Raw genomic sequence first — 22,654 nt, 5'->3', positions numbered from 1 at the left:
GGTCACCGAATTATAAGGAGGATGTGGAAGCTTTGGAAAGGGTGCAGAGGAGATTTACTAGGATGTTGCCTGGTATGGAAGGAATGTCTTACGAGGAAAGACTGAGGGCCTTGAGGCTGTTCTCGTTAGAGAGAAGGTTGACTTAATAGAGACATACAAGATAATCAGAGGGTTAGATAGGGTGGACAAGAAGAACCTTTTTCCAAGTATGGGGATGGCAAACACGAGGGGACACAACTTTAAAGTGAGGGGAGATAGGTATAAAACAGATGTCAGAGGTAGTTTCTTTACTCAGAGAGTAGTAACGGTATGGAATGCTTTGCCTGCAATGGTGGTAGATTTGCCAAGTTTAAGTGCATTTATGTCGTCATTGGACAGGCACATGGACGTACATGGAATAGTGTAGGTGCAATGGGCTTCAGATTAGTATGACAGGGTGGCGCAACATCAAGGGCCAAGGGCCTGTACTGCGCAGTAATGTTCCATGTTCTATGATTGTATCCAAGTACCACTGAGCTTGTTCTGGTCCAGATCTTTGATGACTTGGAGCACTCCAAATACAGTACTCATGCCATTTGGCCCAGCATTTATGCCAAGTGGTACTGATACTGGATAGGCTCCATTGCCCTAATGCTATAATACCCATCCACTTCATGGACAAGTGCTGCAGCGGCCTCTAGTTGACAGCTGAAGGACACACTGCATGACGAGGTGGTACATGGTTCTTGGGCCCTGTCTTAACGAATACACTGGTGGACTGGGATAACGTCTTCAACACAGTCATTGAGGTCTACAGCAGATCTGTGCCAGTCAAAAACAACCACATAACTATTCTAAACTCATTTCCAGCACTTAGCCCATAACCTTGTATTGCCTTCCATCTCAAATGCACACCTAAATACTTTTCAAAAATTGAAGGTTTCTGCCTCTACCACCCTTATAGGCAGGGAGCTGCAGGCTCCTGCCACTGTCTGGGTGAAAACTAAACCTCCTGCCCCTTCCCTTAAACACAGAACAAACATTCAGAAAGTGAAGTAATCGCATTTGTATAAAATCTTTATTGGAAATTGCAAAGTAAACATAGATATAAACACGAAATGTGAAATATTAAATAACTTGTAAAATTCCTCGGTATTGCTAGAATACCGGATGTGTCGGGGTAAATCTGCCATCTCGCAGTCAGACTGGTGTTCATCTCTGGCAGCCTTGTCCATTTTACAAAAAAAACCTCTTCTTTTTGCACGTTTTGAAGTTCTCTGTTGTACAATTGGCAGCAATCAAACATCAGGTAGTTCGAAACCACATACCCATGTCATTTAATTTATATCATCAATGCTGATCCATAATCAACTTTTGTCAAATTACAGAGAGGGAGGACGAGAGAGCAGAGGAGTTGATTTGGGAAGGCACTGCTGGACTCTCAGTCAGGGAAGACAGCTGTAGGAACATCACTCCTCAATTCTTCCCCATCCCTCCTCTCTTGAAATCACTGATCCTTCCTAGGCTATAGTCCCATAGCTGTACAGTAGAAAGCAACAGGCACTTTAAATTGGAGAAGTGATACCAGAGTAAGTCATCTGGTGTTGCAGTTGATTGCACCCCTGCCTCCAGGTTTGACTCCCACTCCAACGATTGACAGCCAAGCAAGGGAAGCTCATAACATGGCCAGACAGGTTGAGTATCAAACTGCAAACTCTTCAAGCATACGTCAACAGCAGGCAGTAGGAGCAAAAGAGATCTCTGGGCAGTCAAGAATTTGAGCACCACCACCACTCTACCATCACAACTCCAGCTACAACTCAGTTGTCTAGCAACATAGTTTCTCTTTCCCATGTGGTGGGGTTTGGCTCAGTTGATTAACAGCCTTTTTAGATTTGATTGGTGCCAATGGCACTGGGTTCAGTCACGTTCCAGATGGGGTAGATTCAGGACCTGCATCCTTCGGGCAGAGGATTCAAAAAAAAAGAATGTCGGTGTGGGAGAGGTAAAATGAGTGGAATGACCCATGTTGGGAGCACCAGAGTTTCTAATTACAATCAATACTCAGAAATCCAACACAGCTTCAGTCAGTTTTGTAGCACCAAAACAGGAAGGGCAGAGGAATCAGGTGGAGGAGCTCCTACTGTAGAGTGAGGTGGACAAAAATATACAACTGGGTAAAAACAGGGAGATGATGATCAACTGTAAACATGTGCTGTATAACTGTAAAAGGTTCAAGGCACCTGGTGTTTTTAATGCACCTCAATTACCATGCATAGTCCAAGTCAGAGAGAGACAGGATTCCAGCAAAGGAGGCAGTGTGTGGAAAATTAAAGGGAAATCTCAAGATTTAGATCAAAAATCCATGTCTTCAACAAGGGTCTTGCGTCAGCTCAGTGTGTGTATGGTCAAGGCCAAGAAGGTGAAGGGACAGGGCGAAGGTTGCTGGTTTCAGTTATCTTTCTGGATATTGACAGAGTGCTGCTGCTGCTGCTGCTCCCCAGTACTCTTACAATACCATCCATACCGGGTTCCCAGAGGGTGAATGGCTGGGAGGTGGCCATGAATATTTGTCAATCCAGTTCAGTTCACAGGAACTCTCTCAGAACTGGCTGGTTGGGCCAAATGGCCTACTTCTGTGCCACAGTCCACCAGAATATTTGCAGTTTTAGTGTATCACCCTCAACGATGGGAAGCCTTGTGGAAATTCTAAATGTTAAACTTTATCCATTATCCCAAATGATTTCACTGTTGGCTCAGTTGATCAGGCTTTCCCTCTGGGGGAAGTAGTTTGTGGGCTTAGTCCCCACTCGGTGACTTCAGCAGGTACTGCTGGGTTAAACTGAGGGAGAATTTGGAGGAACATCTGGAGAGGCTAAGGCAGGGCATCCCAAAGTAGGGCTCAGGAGTCTGAGTTGGGCTGAAAGCTAAAATATTGAGGTTGCAACAAAGGCTCTAACTGTCTTCATGGATTTCAGAGTCAAAGAGTGTGGTCCTTGGATGCTGCCTGACCGACTGTGCTTTTCCAGCACCAGACTCTTCAACACTAATCTGCAGTCTTCATTTTGAACTCCTTCATGGAATTCGGACCAAGTTACAAGTTTGGACCAAGCCGGGCTCCTGCTTGAACAGGCTGTTGCTCTCTCAGTTCTTATAGAGGACACCAGGAGACTTTTCAAGTCTCAGAAAGGCTCACGAAGCACTATACCAAGAATCTAGATATGGCAGAATATAATGTTAAAACCTTGCAACTGACTAGAGGGCAGTGGGAGATGGACTAGAGTCAAGAAAAATGAACAGCTTGGATTATACAGTTGCATGCTGCACCGAGCAAATATAAAGAATAGACAAAAATGGAGAGGTAGGGGGAGGCAGCAGGAAGGGGGCCAGCAAGGGAAGTAAAAAGGCTAAGCTCAAGAGATAACTCAGAAAAGGAGCTGCACAGCTACAAAAAGTAATGAGTACATGACAGCAACAATATGCAATGGGTTTACTGACCTTTGTCACTAGCTAAATGCACCAGTGATACTTCAGGTCAATGTACTGGGGTTAAGGAGTATATGGAACGTTCCCTTAACTTGCAATACCTTGTCATATACAAGCAACATGTAGTGGCTTAGGAGATAAAGACTCAATTCTTCCAAGAGACAACGGCTGAATAATTGTGGGCCTGGAGTCTAGACTATTCCTGTGGAAAAGAAAATGTTTAATTTAGGAGATCCGGGATGGGTGGAAACACAGAGGAACAGATGTAAAACTGACTCATGCTCTGGCCATCTGTTATCCCCATGGCGACAAGGAAGTGCATTAAATTTAAACAGCAGCTGGATCCAGGAATTTGAAAGTCTTGAATTCGCGTCAGATAGAGATGCCAAGAGATTTGTAATAGATATAGCAGACACTATTGTTGAAATGATAGTAGCTACCCGTTGGCTACACAACACCCCAGTAGCAGTTCTGACTTTAGAAGCAAGAGTAAAATACTGAATGGGCTGGGCGTTAACCATCTCTGCAATTTTGTTACACATTTTCTCTATTCTTGCCCAGAATAAAAATGAACCTGAAAACAAAAGTGGAATCCATGCTCTTCAAACATGGAACAGTCCCAGCTTACAAACAATGTTAGGGACATTCTCAACATTTCACATATATTTTAAGTACTAACCATGTTGATAATCCAGGTCTGGAGAACACAGGAACTGGAAGAAGCCATTCAGCCCCTCAAATCTGTTCCGTTATCAGTAAAATAAACAATGCCATTCGGCACTTCACTCCCAATTACTTTCAGGCCATAATCACAGCATCAGGCCACTGAGTTCACATTCATCCATAACGTTCATGTGTTCCTCTACACCGTGGCCAAACCTGGGCTGGTGAGAATGGTGGTTTAAAGAACAGGAGATCTGGCTAATTTCCTAGCCAATTCATTGCCCAGAGTCCCTGCTCCTGTGGCTACAGTAACCTGTCATGTTGGTGTCAAGGCTCTGAAAGGGGATAATGGGATCTCGAGGCAATCAATCACTAAAATGCGTAGAAAGCAAAAACCCAAAGCACAATAAACTCAGGGAGAGAAAGATCCACCTGTAAATGATAAGATTAAAGGGTGAAATAGCTGTAACAAAAATACATTTTAAGATATTGTATTACATCTGGAGTACAAACAGAATGTCGAGACAGCTTGGTAAAAATACACCTTACGGATAGTAGCACAAAATGGGTGGTATTGAGACTGATGCCCATGACACACTCACTGTTTGATATACTTGGCTGAGTGTACAAAAGGCTGTTGATTCAATATACACGGTGTTACTGTCCAGGTTGCAGACCTACTCTGCTAAATTAAAACACGGAAACATGCAACTCACTTGTAGCAGTGGCCCTGTGAGGTATGCAGTCCTTTTGAGGTGGATAGTGTAGTCCTAACTATTAACATACATTGAGGCACATTGCAAAGTTAATCAACAATTAATGGTTAGTCAGCACAACCGCTCTGCCCAGTTACCCTGAAAACCACAGTGAAGGACAACACTGAGCATAGCTGGGGGTCAGAAGTTATTTCAACTCAATCAAGTACGGGTCACATCCCTTGTCCCCGTTTATTCCAGACTCCCTGGCTACAAACTGTCATTGAACTCTGCTACAAACCCATGGATCACAGTTCATCTCTGGAGGCGGAGTCAATGGGAGAATGTGACATGTCCAGATTCTGTGCTGCTTCCCGGATTTTTGCCTGTTCCTTGGTCTTCTGTGACTTGGCACGGTCCCAGTCCGTCTTCAGCTTCTCGTTGTCCCAGACAGTGGAGGTCTCTGTGTCGCTCACGTAGCCTGGGTCACCTGTGTAATGCGTCGGGTATATGAGGAGTGGTTCCGCAGAGAAAGCCCTCAGGTTACGGTTCTCAAAGTGATCCATGTACTCAGACCTAATGGAGAAACAGAAAGCTGACAGTTTCACTAGAAAACACAAGGCAGAAGCAAACAACAAGGAAGAACATCCTTGAAATGAGAACTGACCTTAAATGCAACTGATCTAAAAGCAATAATAGGGACATTCAGGTACATTCTGAGACAACATAGGATGTGCCCATTCACTACACTGAATATGTCCCACTGTCCAGGTAGATCATAGCTGATTTGATCTGAGCTTTATCTCCCCATCATAGGGTTCCTGCTCACATCAAACAAAACTCAGTTTTGTAAATACCAAGTCACTCACCCCACACTCAACTATATTTTGGGAATAGGATTCCAGATTGCCACCCTAAAATGCTTCCCAACATCACTCCAAATGGTTGAGATCTACTTTTGAGGTTTAGATCCTTTGTTCTGGACTCCCCTCCACCTACCCAATTAATCACCTTGAATTCTGCCACTGGATAGGCTCAATTATCTAAATCCAAGGGAATACAAACCAAGTCTAAGCAGCTTGCCTTCATTTTAATCCATTCAGCCCGAGTCTCACACAAACACACTGCCCTCTCTGAGACCTTAATGACTTCAATGGATTGCAATATCCTAGATGCACTGTACTAGTCCTAGATCTCTGCAAAACTGTCACACAACTTTTACCACAAGATGGTTAGAAGAGGGTAGATTTTACATTTAAGTTTTAGTTTGCTTAATTTTGTCAGCTTTACGGGCTTTTTACAAACACGTGTATTCTGATAGTCTGTCAAAGGATAGAGGCCATTGCTGTACTAGATGTACCCAGTAATGCTGATGACATTAACTACCAGGCTTTTTATATTTTAAATCAGGCAGGCTAATTCAAACTGCTCAGGGCATTGGCCTGAGAAATGAACCAGCAAATGTTTGTCACCTAATTGTTGAGTTGAAACGGGTGCAGTACATGTGTAGTTCTGTCAGTCAGCAAAGCACAGAGCCTCATGTATTAATACATGTTCCACTAATATTATTTAATACACGTCTCACTTGCTTCCATTCTACATAAGTGCGTCATATTGTGAAACCAATTGACCATCTCAATGACCACGATAACTACGAAAGCCTAGGCTTGAGAAGCCTACTTCAGCTCCCAATTCACAAGCTCATATCTTGTTCACCTTAGGGAAGGTCTGTTATCCTCAACTAGCCTGACCTACATGTGCCTTCAGACTAATAGCAACGTGGTTGACCACTAATTGCCCTATGAAATGGCCCAAGCCTCTCAAGAATAATTAGGGATGGACAACCAATCCTGGCCTTACCATTTGTGCCCACATATCATGAAGAATAGTTTCTTTAACATGTTATATAGAACCCGAGGACACTGTTTTGGCATTAATCAGAGGGCAGACAAGGAAGTTAGATGATAAGTCTACCTCAGGTAGAGTGGGTATCAAACCTACACTGTTGGCATTATTCATTTTCACATGTACGGTGTACAATTTTGGTCTCCTTACTTGAGAAAGGATGCACTGGCCCTAGAGGAGGTGCAGAGGAGGTTCACTAGGTCGAATCTGGAATTGAGGGGGTTAGTTTGAGGTGAGATTGAGTAGACTGTGCCTATACTTATTAAAATTTAGATGAATGAGGGGGCATCTTACAGATACACAAACCTATGAAAGGAATGGATAAGATAGAAGCAGGGAGGTTGTTTCCACTAGCAGGTGAAACAAAACAACGAGGAGCAGATTTAGGACTGAGTTGATGAGGAACACCTTCACCCAAAGGGTTGTGAACCTGTGGAATTCCTTGCCCAGTGAAGCAGTTGAGGCTATAGTGTTGGATGTTATTAAGGCAACGATAGACAGACCTTTGGACAGTAAATGTATTAAAGGTTTATGGTGAGCAGTTTATTCCTACTCTTATTTCTTATGTACTTTGAACAAAAGGCCAGTTAACTGAATAAACTGATCCTTCAACTTCAGGTTATCAAGTTTCAAATTAAAAATCCAGTATTTTACCCAAAAAGAAAGAGAGAGAAGCTTGACACCCTTTTAATCTTTGACCTATTCATGCCACAAGACAATCAGTATCTCTTTCACACAGCCCTCAGCCAATGGATACTTCAGCAACAGACCAGTCTGAGCGCTCACGGTACATACACTGGGTGCTTGTTATACATCACGGGCAGAAATTCATCCACAGGTAACATCTTGGTGAATGGCTTGGCATCAATGAGCTTCTGTGCCCCTTGGAGTGAGAGGACATATCCGAGAGTCCAATAGGAGTAATCAGCCTCAACCAAATTCCGGACCCCAGGCACTGACTTTTCTGGGTGATCCACTTGCATCCGCTTTCGGCCAATGTAGCTGCAGGAAGTAGAAACGGAGGAGGGGGGTTTTGTTAGGGAGAGGTGGTGGTGCAGGAGCTGAAAGCAAAAGGGAGGATAAATTCCAAAATACTGCGGGGCAAACATGTAACAAAATGTGGGATCTTTGGGATAAGCTAAACGAGACAGCTTACACAAGATCAAGACCAGACGAAGGAACAGATCAAAAAGAAAAGCTAATGTATAAAACAAGGACTAAAAACAGAAGTCACAGAAGCAGGAGAAACTCATCATCTGTGGAGAGAGAAACAGAGTTAATGCCCTGAAGGGTCACATTAAACTCAAAGTTGACTCTGTTTCGCTCCACGAATGCTGCCAAACCTGCCGAGTTTCTCCAGCATGTTCTGATTTTATTTCAGATATGGAGGTAAGACGGTGGGGCTGTGGTAATGTCACTGGACGAGCAATCCAGACCTCCAGGCCAATGGTTCGGGAACTTGGGTTCAAATTTCGACATGGTAAATGGCAAAATTTGAATTCAATAAAAAATCTGGAATCGGGAGCTACCCTAATGGCAACGTGGCAACTATTGCTTATAGTCATAAAGACCCAGACCCACGCATATGTGTTTGACACTTAATTGCCTTCTGGGCAATTAGAGTTGGGCAAAAATACTAGTCTGGCCGAGCCACACCTACATCTCATGAATGATTTATTTTAAAATGCAGCATCTGCAATCCTATGTCTTCATTTGAGCAGAGGAATGGAAACAGGAAGATGAACTGAAAACATACATTTAAAGATAAACAGAAAAGGAAATTGGGCAAGGTTCGTTAATGTATAGCAGTATTTCTCTGAATCTGGTCATGGGTTCAAGTCAGGCCCATGAGAGTTAAGCAGCAAATCCAGGCTGCCATTCCAGTGCAGTATTGAGGGAATTAACGAATGTGCTGCCTTTAAGATGTCATACTCAGCTGAACATAAAAGATCCCATGGCCTCTTACCAAAGATCAGCAAGTGAATTTTCTTTGGGGGCGGGGTGGGGTCTTGGCTAATATTTATGCCTCAGGGCTCTTGCAGTGCAGTAGTTGTGTCCCTACTTCTGAACTAGCAGGCATGGGCTCACAACATTAAAAAAAATACACTTTTTTTTGGGTCTCAATTGAGGGATAAATGAGGAAGAACTTCTCTACTGTCCTTTAAACAGCGCCACAGTCATTCACATCCAGCTGAGGGAACAGATGGGCAGCACGGTGGCACAGTGGTTAGCACTGCTGCCTCACAGCGCCAGAGATCCAGGTTCGATTCCCGCCTCAGGTGAATCTGTGTGGAGTTTGCAGATTCTCCCCGTGTCTGCGTGGGTTTCCTCCGGGTGCTCCGGTTTCCTCCCACAATCCAAAAATGTGCAGGTTAGGTGAATTGGCCCTGCTAAATTGCCTGTAGTGTTAGGTGAAGGGGTGAATGTGGGGGAATAGGTCTGGGTGGGTTACGGGTCAGTGTGGACTTGTTGGGCTGAAAGGCCAGTTTCCACACTAAGTAATCTAAAAAAAAGATCGCAAAACAGAACATCCTCGGTGTCAATCAGGATTATGCACTTAAGTGGATTAGGAATTGAACCCATGACCTTCTGGCTCAGAGAAGAGTGTGCTATTCCCTGAGCCACTGCTGGAACCTTTGACAGTGTTGCATGGTTTTTGTGTGGAGTGTAGATTGTAACACTCATTAAGTGCCCACATAACCCTGCACAGGCAAACTTTATTCAGTTTTGAATGTGACCAGCAGCAATGGCCAATTCTACCACTAATGGCTTAACCAGGACCTCAATTGCTGCCCAAAATTATACTTCTGCTTATTCTGCTATAGGACCTGTAAACACATTCTAATTATGTCAAACTGCCCACACAGGTTATTAACAGAACTGGCAATTCCAGTTAGAATTTGGGAATCGAAGGCAGAAATAGCTATATGACCTGGGTAGCCACATCAAATCTGCACTTATTGACCATCTTTAATTGTACGAAGCAGATGGTGGCAGCTTTTACTCCTATTTTTAAGAAGTGTTAAGGATAGGGTGGCATGGTGGCTCAGTGATGATCACTGCTGCCTCACAATGCCAGGGACACGGGCTCAATTCCTCGGGTGACTGTACGTGTGGAGTTTGCACATTCACCCCATGTCTGTGTAGGTCTCCTTCAGGTTCTCTTATTTCCTCCCACAGTCCAAAGATGTGCATGTTTAGGTGGATTAACCATGGGAAATGCAAGGTTACAGGAGTAGGGTAGGGGAGTGGGTCTTTGGAGAGTCAGTGTGGACTTGTTGGGCTGAACAACCTGTTTCCGCACTGTAGGGATTCCATGGACTCTCGGAGGTGCTCACAGGGTGGTGTTACCCAGCCCCCAGAACACACAATGCTTATTAACAGTGATATGAGAGCTGTGTTCTAACTGTGCATCCTCTGCCACCAACACTGCCAGGATTATGGGATGTCTGGCACAGATGGACTGTGGCATGTAATGCATTACAAATGTAGGGCTAAAGGCGAACCAGATCGGGATGTTCTTTCGGCTCACTCACATCAGATCCCAGTCGAGTGCTACATTCTCCACTTCCTTCATCAAATATTTCAGTCTCCGCTTGAAGAAGATCTCGAACCGTAGATCATCTTCAATGACCATAGAGGTCTGCAATCCTCGGTCAACAATCTACAGAGAATCAAAGGAACAAAGTGAGGGCCACGAGAGCCGGAAACTAAACACGGCAAAGCTAGGAGGTGCTCAACTTTCAGGAGTTCTACCATGTGGATCTAGATTAGTGCCCATGGGACAAGTACCTCAGCAAGACTGGGTGCCTCTGGGACTTAGACTGCAAGAAATGGGCACTCATAAGTCAGGGAGAGCTGGCCTCTGCCTGTACCTGCGGGAGAGTATAATGGCTGCTACCATAAGGAAAGTGGATGCCTATGCTCCAGGGAATGTTGAGCTGGAGTATCTTCTAACCCTGGAAAGTGAATGTCCATACTTAGGGAAAGTAGCACATTCATGGGACTTGTACCCCAAGGAGTGCCAGTGCCCTGAAACCTGTAGCTCATTGAATGTTAGATATCCATAGAATCTATACCCTAGGAAGAAAGGGTACTCATAATTCGGGGAGCGGTGTTGTGTCCACAGGAACTGTACCCCGGGCATATTAGCCTTTCTCTGCTGAAAGGAAAACACTGAATATCTTTAGCTTGTCACTATAATGGAAGATCCTCATCCCTAGTACTATTCTAACCTGGTCCCATTTTACCCCAGTGGTCCAACATCACTTCCACAGTATGTTGCCCTGAACAAATTGGAAAATCCCAACCTAGCCAGCAATTATAAAGAGCTCACCCACTTCTGAAAATATTTTTATCGTTCATGCAGATCCTCAGCCAGAGCTATATGGAAAAACTGACTCAAGTCAACTGATGTCTACGTGTTGAAAAAGTTTTGACTTTTCAAAGCATTAAGGTATTGAGCAGACTGTTGAAGAACGTAATAGTAGCAACATTAACATAGCAAGAAACATCTGGTATATAACTGGGGATTAAGGCTTATTTATAGGGCTCAGTGGTTAGCACTGCTGCCTCACAGCACCAGGGTTCCAGGTTTGATTCCAGTCTAGGGCGACTGTCTGTGTGGTATTTGCACATTCTCCCAGTGTCTGAGTGGGTTTCTTCCAGGTGCTCTGATTTCCTCCCACACTCCAAAGATGGGCAGGTCAGTTGAATCAACCATACTAAATTGCCCATAGTGTTAGGTGCATTAGTCAGAGGAAAATGGGTCTGGGTGGATTACTGTTCAGAGGGTCAGTGTGGACTGGTTGGGCTGAATGGCCTGTTTCCACACTGTAGGGAACCTAATTTACAACTTTTCTATTATTGAGTATCATGGAGGAAAACTATCTCATCTTGCACGTACTTTGACAATTTATCGAGTACCAATTTAAAAGAAAAATCAAATTTTACAGTCACCAGAAACTGCTGCATTCTCCACGGCAACTATTCTACCTTACAGGGTGCACCTGCCAATCAATCAGCACTTTGCTCTCTGACTGTATAATGTTTACTTTAGCATTTATTGTCAAAGGTCCTAATGAGTGCAAGATGAAAAGCCTTGATAAAATGTGTCTTCTTTTTTCTAGCTATACTCAAGTCATAGAATCCCCTAGTTTTGTACTCTCCCACCCTAGGGAAAAGATCTTTGCTAATCACCTTATCTATGCCCCTTATGATTTAACAAGTCTTTACACAGTCACTCCTCAATCTCCTACACTCCAATAAAAAAAGACCCAGTCTTTCCAGTCTCTACTTATAACTCAAAACCCCCATTCCTGGGCCTCTGCTCCTATCCCTATTATTGTTGTACAGGTCAGTCCCAGCTGATTGAATCAAACTCCCAAGTTGCTCACCTAACACTGCAGCTCCTTACCTCTTTCCAGACATTGTAGTGACTGAGAAAACAGCCCATCTCCCCCTTGGTCAAAGGCCGGCCCGAGTAAGGATCTTCATAATTTGGCATCATATTGATACCAAGCGCCTTTATCTGGGTGCTGTTGAAGGCCCTGTAGATATGAGTCATGGGGAAAGTATAAGCACACTTCACGAGGCCAACACCAACCAGTTAATTCAAGAAAGAAAGAAAATTAAGTGCATTCAGCTGCTCCTCTCATTTTCTAATCCAGCACCAATTTTCTGCACTTTACCCACATGAGAAGGTCAAAGCCGAAAAATGAGCAGCATGGAAGAGGAGAACTCATTTCAGGAAAGGGAGGAAATGGAAGTTGAAGTTCTGACAGGTCTTATCCTATTCTCTCAAGATGTCCCTCACTTACCTCTCTGGGCAGCATGGTGGCTCAGTGGTTAGTACTGCAGCCTCACACACCAGTGACCCGAGTTCGATTGCATCCTTGGGTAATTGCTCGTATGGAGTTTGCACATTCTCCTTGTGTTGCCATGGGTTTCCTCCCACATTCCAAAGATGTACAGGTTAGGTGGATTGGCCAGGTTAAATTACCCATAGTGTCTCGGGATGTGCAGGCTATGTGGATTAGCCATGCATAGTTACAGGGATAGGGTGGGGGAGTGGGTTTGTGTGGACTGCTCTTTGGAGGGCCAGTGAAGATTCGATGGGCTTAATGACCTGATTCCACATTATAGAGCTGTATGATTCTTTCCATACTGATTGGTCTGCCTGTGAATCCCTTCTTTCCTAATGGCTGCACCACTGGGTTTGCAATACTAGCAGAAAGCTCGAAAGGTTTCAACTGATTAGCTGTAACTGATTGTCAGGTAATAATGGTTGGGGTATAATACAGGATAGAATGCAGTACATAGGAAATAGAAGGGGTTTCATGTGGCTCAGAAAGCCTGCTTTGCCATTAGATCATGGCTAATCTTTCTACCTCAACGCCTTTGTCCTGCAGTTTTCTCACGTCACTTTATATCTTTCATATCTACCAGTTAGACTCAACATCTGAAACTCCAAGGCTCTCCAAGCAGGGAATTCTATACGCCATTGTGAGAGAAGAAATTCCTCCTCATCTCTCACCTGCCTTGCCTCTATATCAGTTCCTGTAATATGAAGACCAAATCTGTGCACAACAGTCTTAAGATGGTACACACATTTTAGACAAACAGGATAGGGCGTAACCTTATCTCTATGCAGTGTGTAAGCTATGGCTTGGAACTCTGTTACCTTCCATCAACAGCATCAATTACTTTGCATGCAATCTCCTGCTCATGCAGCGAATTAAGCATTCGCATTCTCCTATCTGGACGGCGTTTCAAGTTGATCAGAAAAATCTAGGAGATAAAATTGCAAAAAAATGCTTAAAGATGAACGTCTTATCTTCCAATAAGACATGTATACATATGCACGAGTATTCTTTCATGGGATGCGATTGTCACAGGCCAGGCCAGTATCTATTCCCCATCCCTGGTTGCCCTTTTGAACTGAATGGCCAGCTGGGCCAATTCAGAGGGCAGTCAAGAGTCAACCACATTGCTATGGGTCTGGAGTCACACTTAGGTTAGATCAAGAAAAGATGCTGACTTTCCTTTTTTAAAGGCTCGTGAATTAGATGGGCTCTTAATGTTGATCTTTTGATAGTTTCACAGTCACCATTGGAAACTAACCATATAATACTAGATTTTATGAATTCAGGGTGGCTCCTTCTGGTACACCAGGACATTAACTTGGGTCTCTGAACTATCAGGCCAGTGATATTAATGCTAAGCTGCTGCCTCCCTGACTCTGCAGTCTTCTAAAGCTATAAAGTCTACACAGGAAAACAAAAGGATCCTAATCCAACAAGGTGGTGAGTTTGAAATGGAAGGCAATTCAAGCTGTCCTGAGACCTCTGCCAAGCAGTACAAGAGTTGCAACGTTGTAACATTTTCCTGGTATGAATATACATCAATGTTCCTTCCACCTAACTCTAGTGGAAGAGGGTGTGGTGGCAATGTCATTGGAGAAGCAAGAGGCTCAATCTAATGCTTTGGGTCCATGGATTCAGATCTTATGGCAGCTACTGGAATGCAAATTCAAGCAATAAAGCTGGTCTCAGTCATGGTGACCTTGGTGAGCGGCTTACTCATTCTAGAATACATGTGACTCCAAACACACAACAATAACCACCCTCTGAAATGGCCCACCAACCCGTAGCGGTTAAGAGATGGGCAAACCATTGGCATTCCCACACTCCAACAGCAAGTTCAAATAACAAACATACCTCATCGAAACCCATCTTATTGGGGTACTTTGGTGCCACAGACAAGTATTTGGAAGGCTCCATGGGAGGGTGGTTCACTGAAACACAAACAGTGTGTGAGAACATGGAGGATTCACCACTGGATATCTCTGAGACAGAACATGCACACACAAACTGTCTATACAGTGAACAGGAGCTGGGTATCCAGCCAATGTTGGCACTTTGAAAGAGCCATTCCACTAGTCTCACGCCATCCTCATAAACCAACATTTTCCTCCATCAGCATTTATCCAACTCCCATTTAAAATGACTATCGAATTTCCTTCTGCTGCCTTTTCAAGCAGGCCATTCCAACTTGCAACATTCCATTCCACGCATACAATGTTCTCCTTTTCTCCCCCTGCACCTCTTGCCTTTAGTGGGTCACCCACGGAGGATACTTATTGTCTGTCTCATGTTCCTGGATGTTTGCATGTTCAAGTTTCCCTGATTTGACGTATAGCTGGCAACATAGAAGTCAATCACAGAGAGTAAGATCTCTAAAAGCTGACACTTGTTCCGCCAAAATGGTTGGGGTGGCATGGTGGCTCAGTGATTAGCACTGCTGCCCCACTGTGCCAGGGACCCGTGTTCAATTCCACCCTCGGGAGACTGCCAGTGTGGAGTTTACACATTCTTTGTGTCTGAGTGGGTTTCCTTCTGGTGCTCCAGTTTCCTCTCACAGACCAAAGATGTGCAGGTTAGGTGGGCTGGCCATACTAAATTGTCCATAGTGTTTACGGATATGTAGGCTAGGTGAGATAACCATGGGAAATGAAGGGTTACAGGGATGAGGTGGGATGGGATGCCCTTCGGAGGGTTGGTGTGGATTCGATGGGTCAAATACTTGCTTCCACATTGTAGGGATTCTAGGACTGAAAACAAAAGAAAAACTGCATCACTTACCCATAATCTCCAAATGGACATGAGTGAAGCTATCCATCTCATCCTGCATGGTGCTGGTCAACTTCAGTGGCACCTGCAGGAACCCATAATGTTCCTTATTACAGATATACATCTGGACCTCTGAAACAGAAAACAAAGCATCTGCATTATTGCAACTGTGTCTAATCTACAAACTACACCGGTCAGTATCATACACGTGGTCAGTACAAGACATACACACAGATGGTCAGTGGAGATTGTCACTTTGGAGATTCATGACATGACAACATGTTGTAAAAACAGCACCTTATATTTATTTAGCTGTCCACGATCTCAGACAATTCCAAAGAACATTACAGCCAACACAGTTCTTTCAAAGTCCTGGCATCTGAGGAAATGCTTTGTGAACAGCGAGCTTTCTTGCTCTCTCTGCCTGGAAGCAGCTGAGGGTTGGGGTGTGGGTTCAAACAAAAACTCCAGAACTGCCAGTCACTGATTTTTGCAAAAGCAAGGAGAGGGAGGATACCGAGAATGGAACGCAAGGGAAGTCAGACAAAAACATAGGAAAAGTGGTTAGCCTTTCAAGCCCGCTGTACCATTTGATCCGATCAAAACGGATCAACTTGTGATCTCAACTCCACTTTGATCCCTGCTCCCTATCCCCCTTATCTATCAAAAATCTATCAAACTCAGCACTGAATCAATTCAAAGGTCCAGGCTCCACTGCCTCTCTGGGGAAGAGAAATTTAGAGGCTAACGAACTTGGGACAAAATATTGCTCCCCATTTCTGTACTAAAAGAGAGATCTCTAAGAGGCAGAGATGAGGACAGATTCCCTCTCACAGCGACTGTAGAATTCTGATCCCCAGAAAAAATGAAGGTCCATATTAGCCATGATCTTACTGAACGACACAGTAGGCTAAGGGTGCTAAACAGTCTCGCCCTGTTCCAGTCCTGGTCTGAAATCCAAGCTCGCTGGTATGTCTAGCAGCTGCAACATAATGCCCTCAGATGAGTCTTTTTACTGTTAAGCACAGGCCTTTGAGTCAGACATTATGCAGGTCAAAGGCAATGGTCATCACCTTCTCCCAAAGGAACACAAAAGATTTGTGAATAATGTATAATGTGCATTATTTACTCTAAGGCCACAGCTGGAATACTATTTTGCTTAATCATTCATGGGATCTGGGCATCATTAGTAAGGCCAGCGCTATTGCCCATCACTAATTGTCCAGAAGGCATTTGTGAGCCAATATTGCCGTGGGTTTAGACTCAAATGTAGGTGAGACCAGGTGAGGATGGCAGATTCCCTTCCTAAAGGAAGGAACCAGGTGGATGTTTGTGCCAATTGACAGTGGTTACTTGGTCATCATTAGATTAGCTTTTAATTCCAGATTTTGTTTGGGTGAATTCAAATTTCACCATCGACTGTGGTGGGATTTAAACCAACGTTTCCCAGAACATGTCAGATTCTAGATTACTGCCTCTCCATTAACTATGAACAGTTTTAGTCCCCTTATTGAAGGAAAGATATATTGACATTAGAGGCAGTCCAGGGAAGGTTCATCTAGGCTCATTCTACCTTATAGGAGATTGAGCAGGTTGGGCCTACACTCATTGGAGTTTAGAAAAATGAGGCGCAAAGTTATTGAAATGTAGAAGATTCTTAGTGGATTTGACAGGGTAGATGCAGGTACTTTGTTTCCTTAGTGAGATAGTCTATGACCAGAAGATATTATCCTTTTTTTAAATTCACTCATGGCACATCGGCAATGCTGATTCACCCAGTATTTATTGCTAGTTCTTAGACATGTCCCAACAGACGGTATCTTGCACAACTACAGCTCTACGCACTCTTATGCCCCCAACGACTGCATCCTGTTACTCACCTGCTTGTCGGCATGAGAAAGCAAAGACAATGATGTCGTCGAAAGACCAGGTGTAATCTGGGTGTGGAGGGTAAAACGCCAGTTGCTTGGAGGCCTCTTTACGGAGGTCGATCAGCATTGTGGAGTGCACCATGACAACCGGGAAGCAGCCCAGTCGGTCCCGCTTCCGTATGGGCACGTAGGCTGGGGTCCGCTTGTAATAACCCTTCCGAGCAAAGGAATTAGTTAAGGTACAGCACAGCTTCCAATAGCAGCACAGACACTCAAAAGATGTCAACAGCGTTAGAGTCAGAGTCATAGAGATGTACAGCGTGGAAACAGACCCTTCGGTCCAACCCATCCATACCGACCAGATATCTCACCCCAATCTAGTCCCGCCTGCCAGCACCGGCCCATATCCCTCCAAACCCTTCCTATTCATATACCCATCCAAATGCCTCTTAAATGTTGCAATTTTACCTGCCTCCACCACTTCCTCTGGCAGCTCATTCCATACATATACCACCCTCTATGTGAAAAAGTTGGCCCTTAGGTCTCATATCTTTCCCCTCTCACCCTAAACCTATGGACTCTAGTTCTGGACACCCCAAACCAGGGAAAAGACTTTGCCTATTTACCCTATCCATATCCCTCATAATTTTGTAAACCTCTATAAGGTCACCCCTCAGCCTTTGACACTCCAGGGAAAACAGCCCCAGCCTGTTCAATCTTTCCCTATAGCTCAAATCCTCCAACCTTGGCAACATCCTTGTGAATCTTTTCTGAATCTTTTCAAGTTTCACAACATCTTTCCGATAGGAAGGAGACCAGAACTGCATGCAATATTCCAACAGTGGCCTAACCAGTGACGTGTACAGCAGCAGTATGACCGCCCAAGTCCTGTACTCAGTACTCTGACCAATAAACGAAAGCAAACCAAACACCTTCTTCACTATCCTATCTACCTGCGACTCCACTTTCAAGGAGCTATGAACCTGCACTCCAAAGTCTCTTTGTTCAGCAACACTCCCTAGGACCTTACCATAAAGTGTATAAGTCTTGCTAAGATTTGCTTTCCCAAAATGCAGCATTTCACAGTTATCTGAATTAAACTCCATCTGCCATTTCTCAGCCCATTGGCCCATCTGGTTAAGATCTTTTAATCTGAGGTAACACTCTTCGCTGTCCACTTTTGGTGTCATCTGCAAACTTACTAACTGTACCTCTTATACTCGCATCCAAATAATTTATGTAAATGACAAAAAGTAGAGGACCCGGCATCGAGCCTTGTGGCACTCCACTGGTCACAGGCCTCCAGTCTGAAAAACAACTCTCCGCCACCACCCTCTGTCTTCTACCTTTGAGCCAGTTCTGTATCCAAATGGCTAGTTCTCCCTGTATTCCGTGAGATCTAACCTTGCTAACCAGTCTCCCATGGGGAACCTTGTCGAACACCTTACTGAAGTCCATATACCGCTCTGCCCTCATCAATCCTCTTTGTTACTTCTTCAAAAAACTCAATCAGGTTTGTGAGACATGACTTCCCACATACAAAGCCATGTTGACTATGCCTAATCAGTCCATGCCTTTCCAAATACATGTACATCCTGTCCCTCAGGATTCCCTCCAATAACTTGCCAACCCTGACATCAGGCTCACTGGTCTACAGTTCCCTAGCTTGTCCTTACCACCCTTCTTAAACAGTGGCACCACATTAGCCAACCTCCAGTCTTCCAGCACCTCACCTGTGACTATCGATGATACAAATATCTCAGCAAGAGGCCAAGCAATTACTTCTCTAGCTTCCCACAGAGTTCTAGGGTACACCTGATCAGATCCTGGGGATTTATCCACCTTTACCTGTTTTAAGACATGAGGTTGATCCAGGCTTGGTGCATGGTGAGGTGGGGGCAGGGTCATGGTGGAACCAGGCCAGGGCATGGTGCAGTAAGCATCACCCCCAGGACAATAAATTTGAGGACTCACAATGGTGCAGCATCTAGATGTGGAGTTCAGTGCTGACTCAACATCACATGGTGACAACATACTGAAGCATTTCAACCTGGACATGCGAGCACAACCTCCCATCAGGATCACCTGACCCCAGGCTCATTACCAAACAACTTACATTCACATTGCAGGGATATTACCGTAAACATTTGAAAGGAGGATGAGGAGACAGGGAAGAATACAATTTCAAAATAATTTTGATTCGTTAACGAGAAAGCATTGCCGCTGACAGAAAGGACAACAGTTAGGGCACATGGCCAGAAGTGGAAAAGCTGGGAAGGTTCATAGAAAGCATGAGCTCATGAGTGATCTGGAAAAGAGAACGAAGGCTTGGGCACCAACTGGAGAATAAAGGAAAAGAAGCTAAGAGGAAGGTGGAAGCTATCTAAGGAGTTGAGAGTAGTCACAGTTTGGAAAATTAAGAAACTGAAGAAATTAACTAACACACAAAATGGAAGTTGAACAACACAATTAATGATTGTCGACCTACCTCAGCAGTCATTCCACACCAGAAATTGGAATATGCAGAGCGTGAGTCCAACATGGGTGCCACAACTGTTTTGTTCTCCGCTATGAGATGGTTTAAGGTGTCAGGATTGATCAGGAAGTTGTCTGCATCGAGAAACTGGGAAGGAAAAGACCATTGGAGTACAGCAGTTCCAGAAAACAGATTGCCAGGAAGAGAGAGGTACACACACATACAGTGTTCGATTACACAAACTCCGGACACAAGTCATTGCGTATTTAATAGAGAACTCCACAAAGCAAGACAGGAATGGAGACACCACACCGTAATTAGGAGTCTGAAAATGAATTGAAATGTTGCCATTTGTGTAGAACATGGTATCAATTAGGAACACAAGTAGTTCATGCTGCCTCTCAAGACCATTCTACCACTTATATTGGTCCAGTGTCCAAACTCAATTTGGTGACATCGACTTCAGAATCGATAATGCACTTGCCTAATAAAGTGCTGAAAATTTTAATTGGCCAGCTCAGTGAGAGAGTGTGTTCCAGATTGCCACTATTGTATGTGCGAAGTGCTACCTGTCACCACCCCAAATGGCTTGCCTCTAAATTTAAGATGATATTTTATCTTTCTGGGCACCTCTCAATCAGAAGAAAGCGTTTCTTTTCCTCTAAACTGCAGCAGCGTGTGATGGAGAGATGAACTCTGACCCAGACTGATTATTTCCTTGGAATGTTCCCAGAGGTGCGAGAGAAACCTTGTTACTGTCTGCAAACCGTCACATGGATGTGGGAGCAGATTAAGTTAAACTCCCGGCCCCATACTTTACAGATTCTGGACAACAGCTGCAGCCAGCTAGATCATGTTCCTCTAGCCAAATCCCTCAGCAGGGGCACTTCAGATCCATCTCCACCCAGCTTTAAAGACACACCACACCTTCCTCTCAACAAAAAATCAGGAGTGTATCCTTGGGCATCCACCAAACAGCAAGTTAGTTCTCTTTTGAATCCAATGCTGAATAAACTACCAAAATCCATCGGCCCACAATTATCTGGTCTTTGTGGAACACTATCTGTAGTTTTGAACTGCCATCCTTTAGAGTGAAAATTGCACACGATATGAAAATCACATATTTACATAAAGATTGAAATACAGCGCACATACGGTCCATGCTGTACAGGAATAAATGATTGTTGACCTGTGTGGTTCCTATATAGGGCTTCATAACACTGGGGTTTAACTTGGATAACCTCTATATCTAGCAGAAAGAATAAACCTACATTTCTGTCTCACCTTTTATGACCTCAGATATTCAAAAGCATTTGCCACCAATGAAGGTTAAGTGTAATCATTGTTGCAATGTAGGAGATATGGTAGCCAATATGGATACAGAAAGGTCCCACTATAGCAACATGATAAAAATGACTGGATAGTCTGTCTTAATGATACTGGTTGTGAGATAAATATTGGCCACAGTGAGGCATCCCCACAGTACAATTCTGGACAGTGAGTGACTACAGCGAAACGAGAGCTCTTGACCCTCTGACTTTGAGGGAGAGCACTACCCACTGAATTATGATTGACTCTTCTGTTTGGGGCTCAGAACAAATTTAATTTTGCTCAAACTAGACGCTTTCTAGCCAGATGCATGCTTCTTAACATATGCAGGAACACTAAAGAGAAACGTAGCTGCCCTTACCAAAATATAATCAGCCCATCGATCCCTGGCTGAGTTCAGTGCTGCTTGCCTCAGCTTCATCACATGCTCATAGCGGGAGTCAGACCAATGCTTAGGCCCCATTTCATCAAAGTAGGATCTGAAATTTGACATTGCAAAGCGCACACAAGACATGAATATTCAGTGCCACACCAAGACAAACAGTTCATTGATTCCTGTCTGAACTGCCTATTTGGCTCTGCTACACTGACCACTGTCAGAGCAATCTAATCCCTTCCACTTTTCTCAAGGTGTCCAGCAATCGACTTTGTTGAGGAAGTTGTAACAGGCTGTCGGCAGCCCTATTGTTCAGGAAGTTTTTTTTCTCTCAATGAGTTCCTTAAATATAATATGCTTTTGTCATTCTGTCACCCACCTCCTCCATTTCCACTTCTCCTGGTGTTACAGGCCTGCCACTCAGGAGGCCATCAGCAACAATGTCATAGAAACACCATTGTCCACATTGGAACCAACGATATAGGAAGGGAAAAGGTTGAGATTCTGAAGGGAGATTATAGAGAGTTAGACAGAAAATTAAAAAGGAGGTCCTCAAGGGTAGTAATATCTGGATTACTCCCAGTGCTACAAGCTAGTGAGGGCAGAACAGATGAATGCATGGCTGAGGAGCTGGTGTATGAGAGAAGGATTCACATTTTGGATCACACCTAAATTGGAAGGGGATTAATATACTGGCAGGAAAATTTGCTAGAACTGCTTGGGAGGATTTAAACTAGTAAGATGGGGGGGGACCCAAAAAGATAGTGAGGAAAGAGATCAATCTGAGACTGATACAGTTGAGAACAGAAGTGAATCAAACAGTCAGGGCAGGTAGGGATAAGGTAGGACTAATAAATTAAACTGCATTTATTTCAATGCAAGGGGCTAACAGGGAAGGCAGATGAACTCAGGGCATGGTTAGGAACATGGGACTGGGATATCATAGCAATTACAGAAACATGGCTCAGGGATGGGCAGGACTGGCAGCTTATTTGTATCCTGGAACATTGCTACAGCAAGGATAGAAGGAGAGGCATGGCACTCATCCACAGATTCAATCAATAAGCACATCGACCTGGACCCAATATATCGATCACTGCAACGGTCAGCTGGAACTGACAACCGGAAGGGGCAGATTCAAACCACTATAAATGCCGGAGGAAAGATCACAGAAGCGCTTCACAGGAGGCTCCCAAGCACTGAGGATGTCACCTAGACAGGGGACGAAATGTCTGCAACACAAA

The 22,654-nt window shown here is 44.2% G+C and overlaps 1 protein-coding gene across 2 annotated transcripts in view; it reads right to left on the bottom strand.

The window, feature by feature from the left end:
- Nucleotides 1–1,038: 1,038 nt before the first annotated feature.
- The window catches only part of colgalt1a (collagen beta(1-O)galactosyltransferase 1a), a 62,860-nt gene continuing 41,244 nt past the window's right edge, over nucleotides 1,039–22,654 (bottom strand). For both annotated transcript variants that reach the window (XM_060854904.1, XM_060854905.1), the window contains exons 3-12: nucleotides 21,396–21,513; nucleotides 19,718–19,852; nucleotides 17,239–17,443; nucleotides 15,371–15,490; nucleotides 14,447–14,523; nucleotides 13,411–13,517; nucleotides 12,145–12,277; nucleotides 10,265–10,392; nucleotides 7,524–7,730; nucleotides 1,039–5,399 (exon numbers count right to left, since the gene is read on the bottom strand). In XM_060854904.1, coding sequence (XP_060710887.1) covers nucleotides 5,132–5,399; nucleotides 7,524–7,730; nucleotides 10,265–10,392; nucleotides 12,145–12,277; nucleotides 13,411–13,517; nucleotides 14,447–14,523; nucleotides 15,371–15,490; nucleotides 17,239–17,443; nucleotides 19,718–19,852; nucleotides 21,396–21,513 — 1,498 coding nt within the window. In that variant the 3' untranslated portion in view covers nucleotides 1,039–5,131. The remainder of the gene's footprint in view (nucleotides 5,400–7,523; nucleotides 7,731–10,264; nucleotides 10,393–12,144; nucleotides 12,278–13,410; nucleotides 13,518–14,446; nucleotides 14,524–15,370; nucleotides 15,491–17,238; nucleotides 17,444–19,717; nucleotides 19,853–21,395; nucleotides 21,514–22,654) is intronic.

This window comes from Hemiscyllium ocellatum, chromosome 45, assembly GCF_020745735.1.
Source record: "Hemiscyllium ocellatum isolate sHemOce1 chromosome 45, sHemOce1.pat.X.cur, whole genome shotgun sequence".
Lineage (NCBI taxonomy): Eukaryota > Metazoa > Chordata > Chondrichthyes > Orectolobiformes > Hemiscylliidae > Hemiscyllium > Hemiscyllium ocellatum.
The sequence above is the reverse complement of the archived record's forward strand: the minus strand, read 5'-3'. Positions and strand labels throughout refer to the sequence as shown.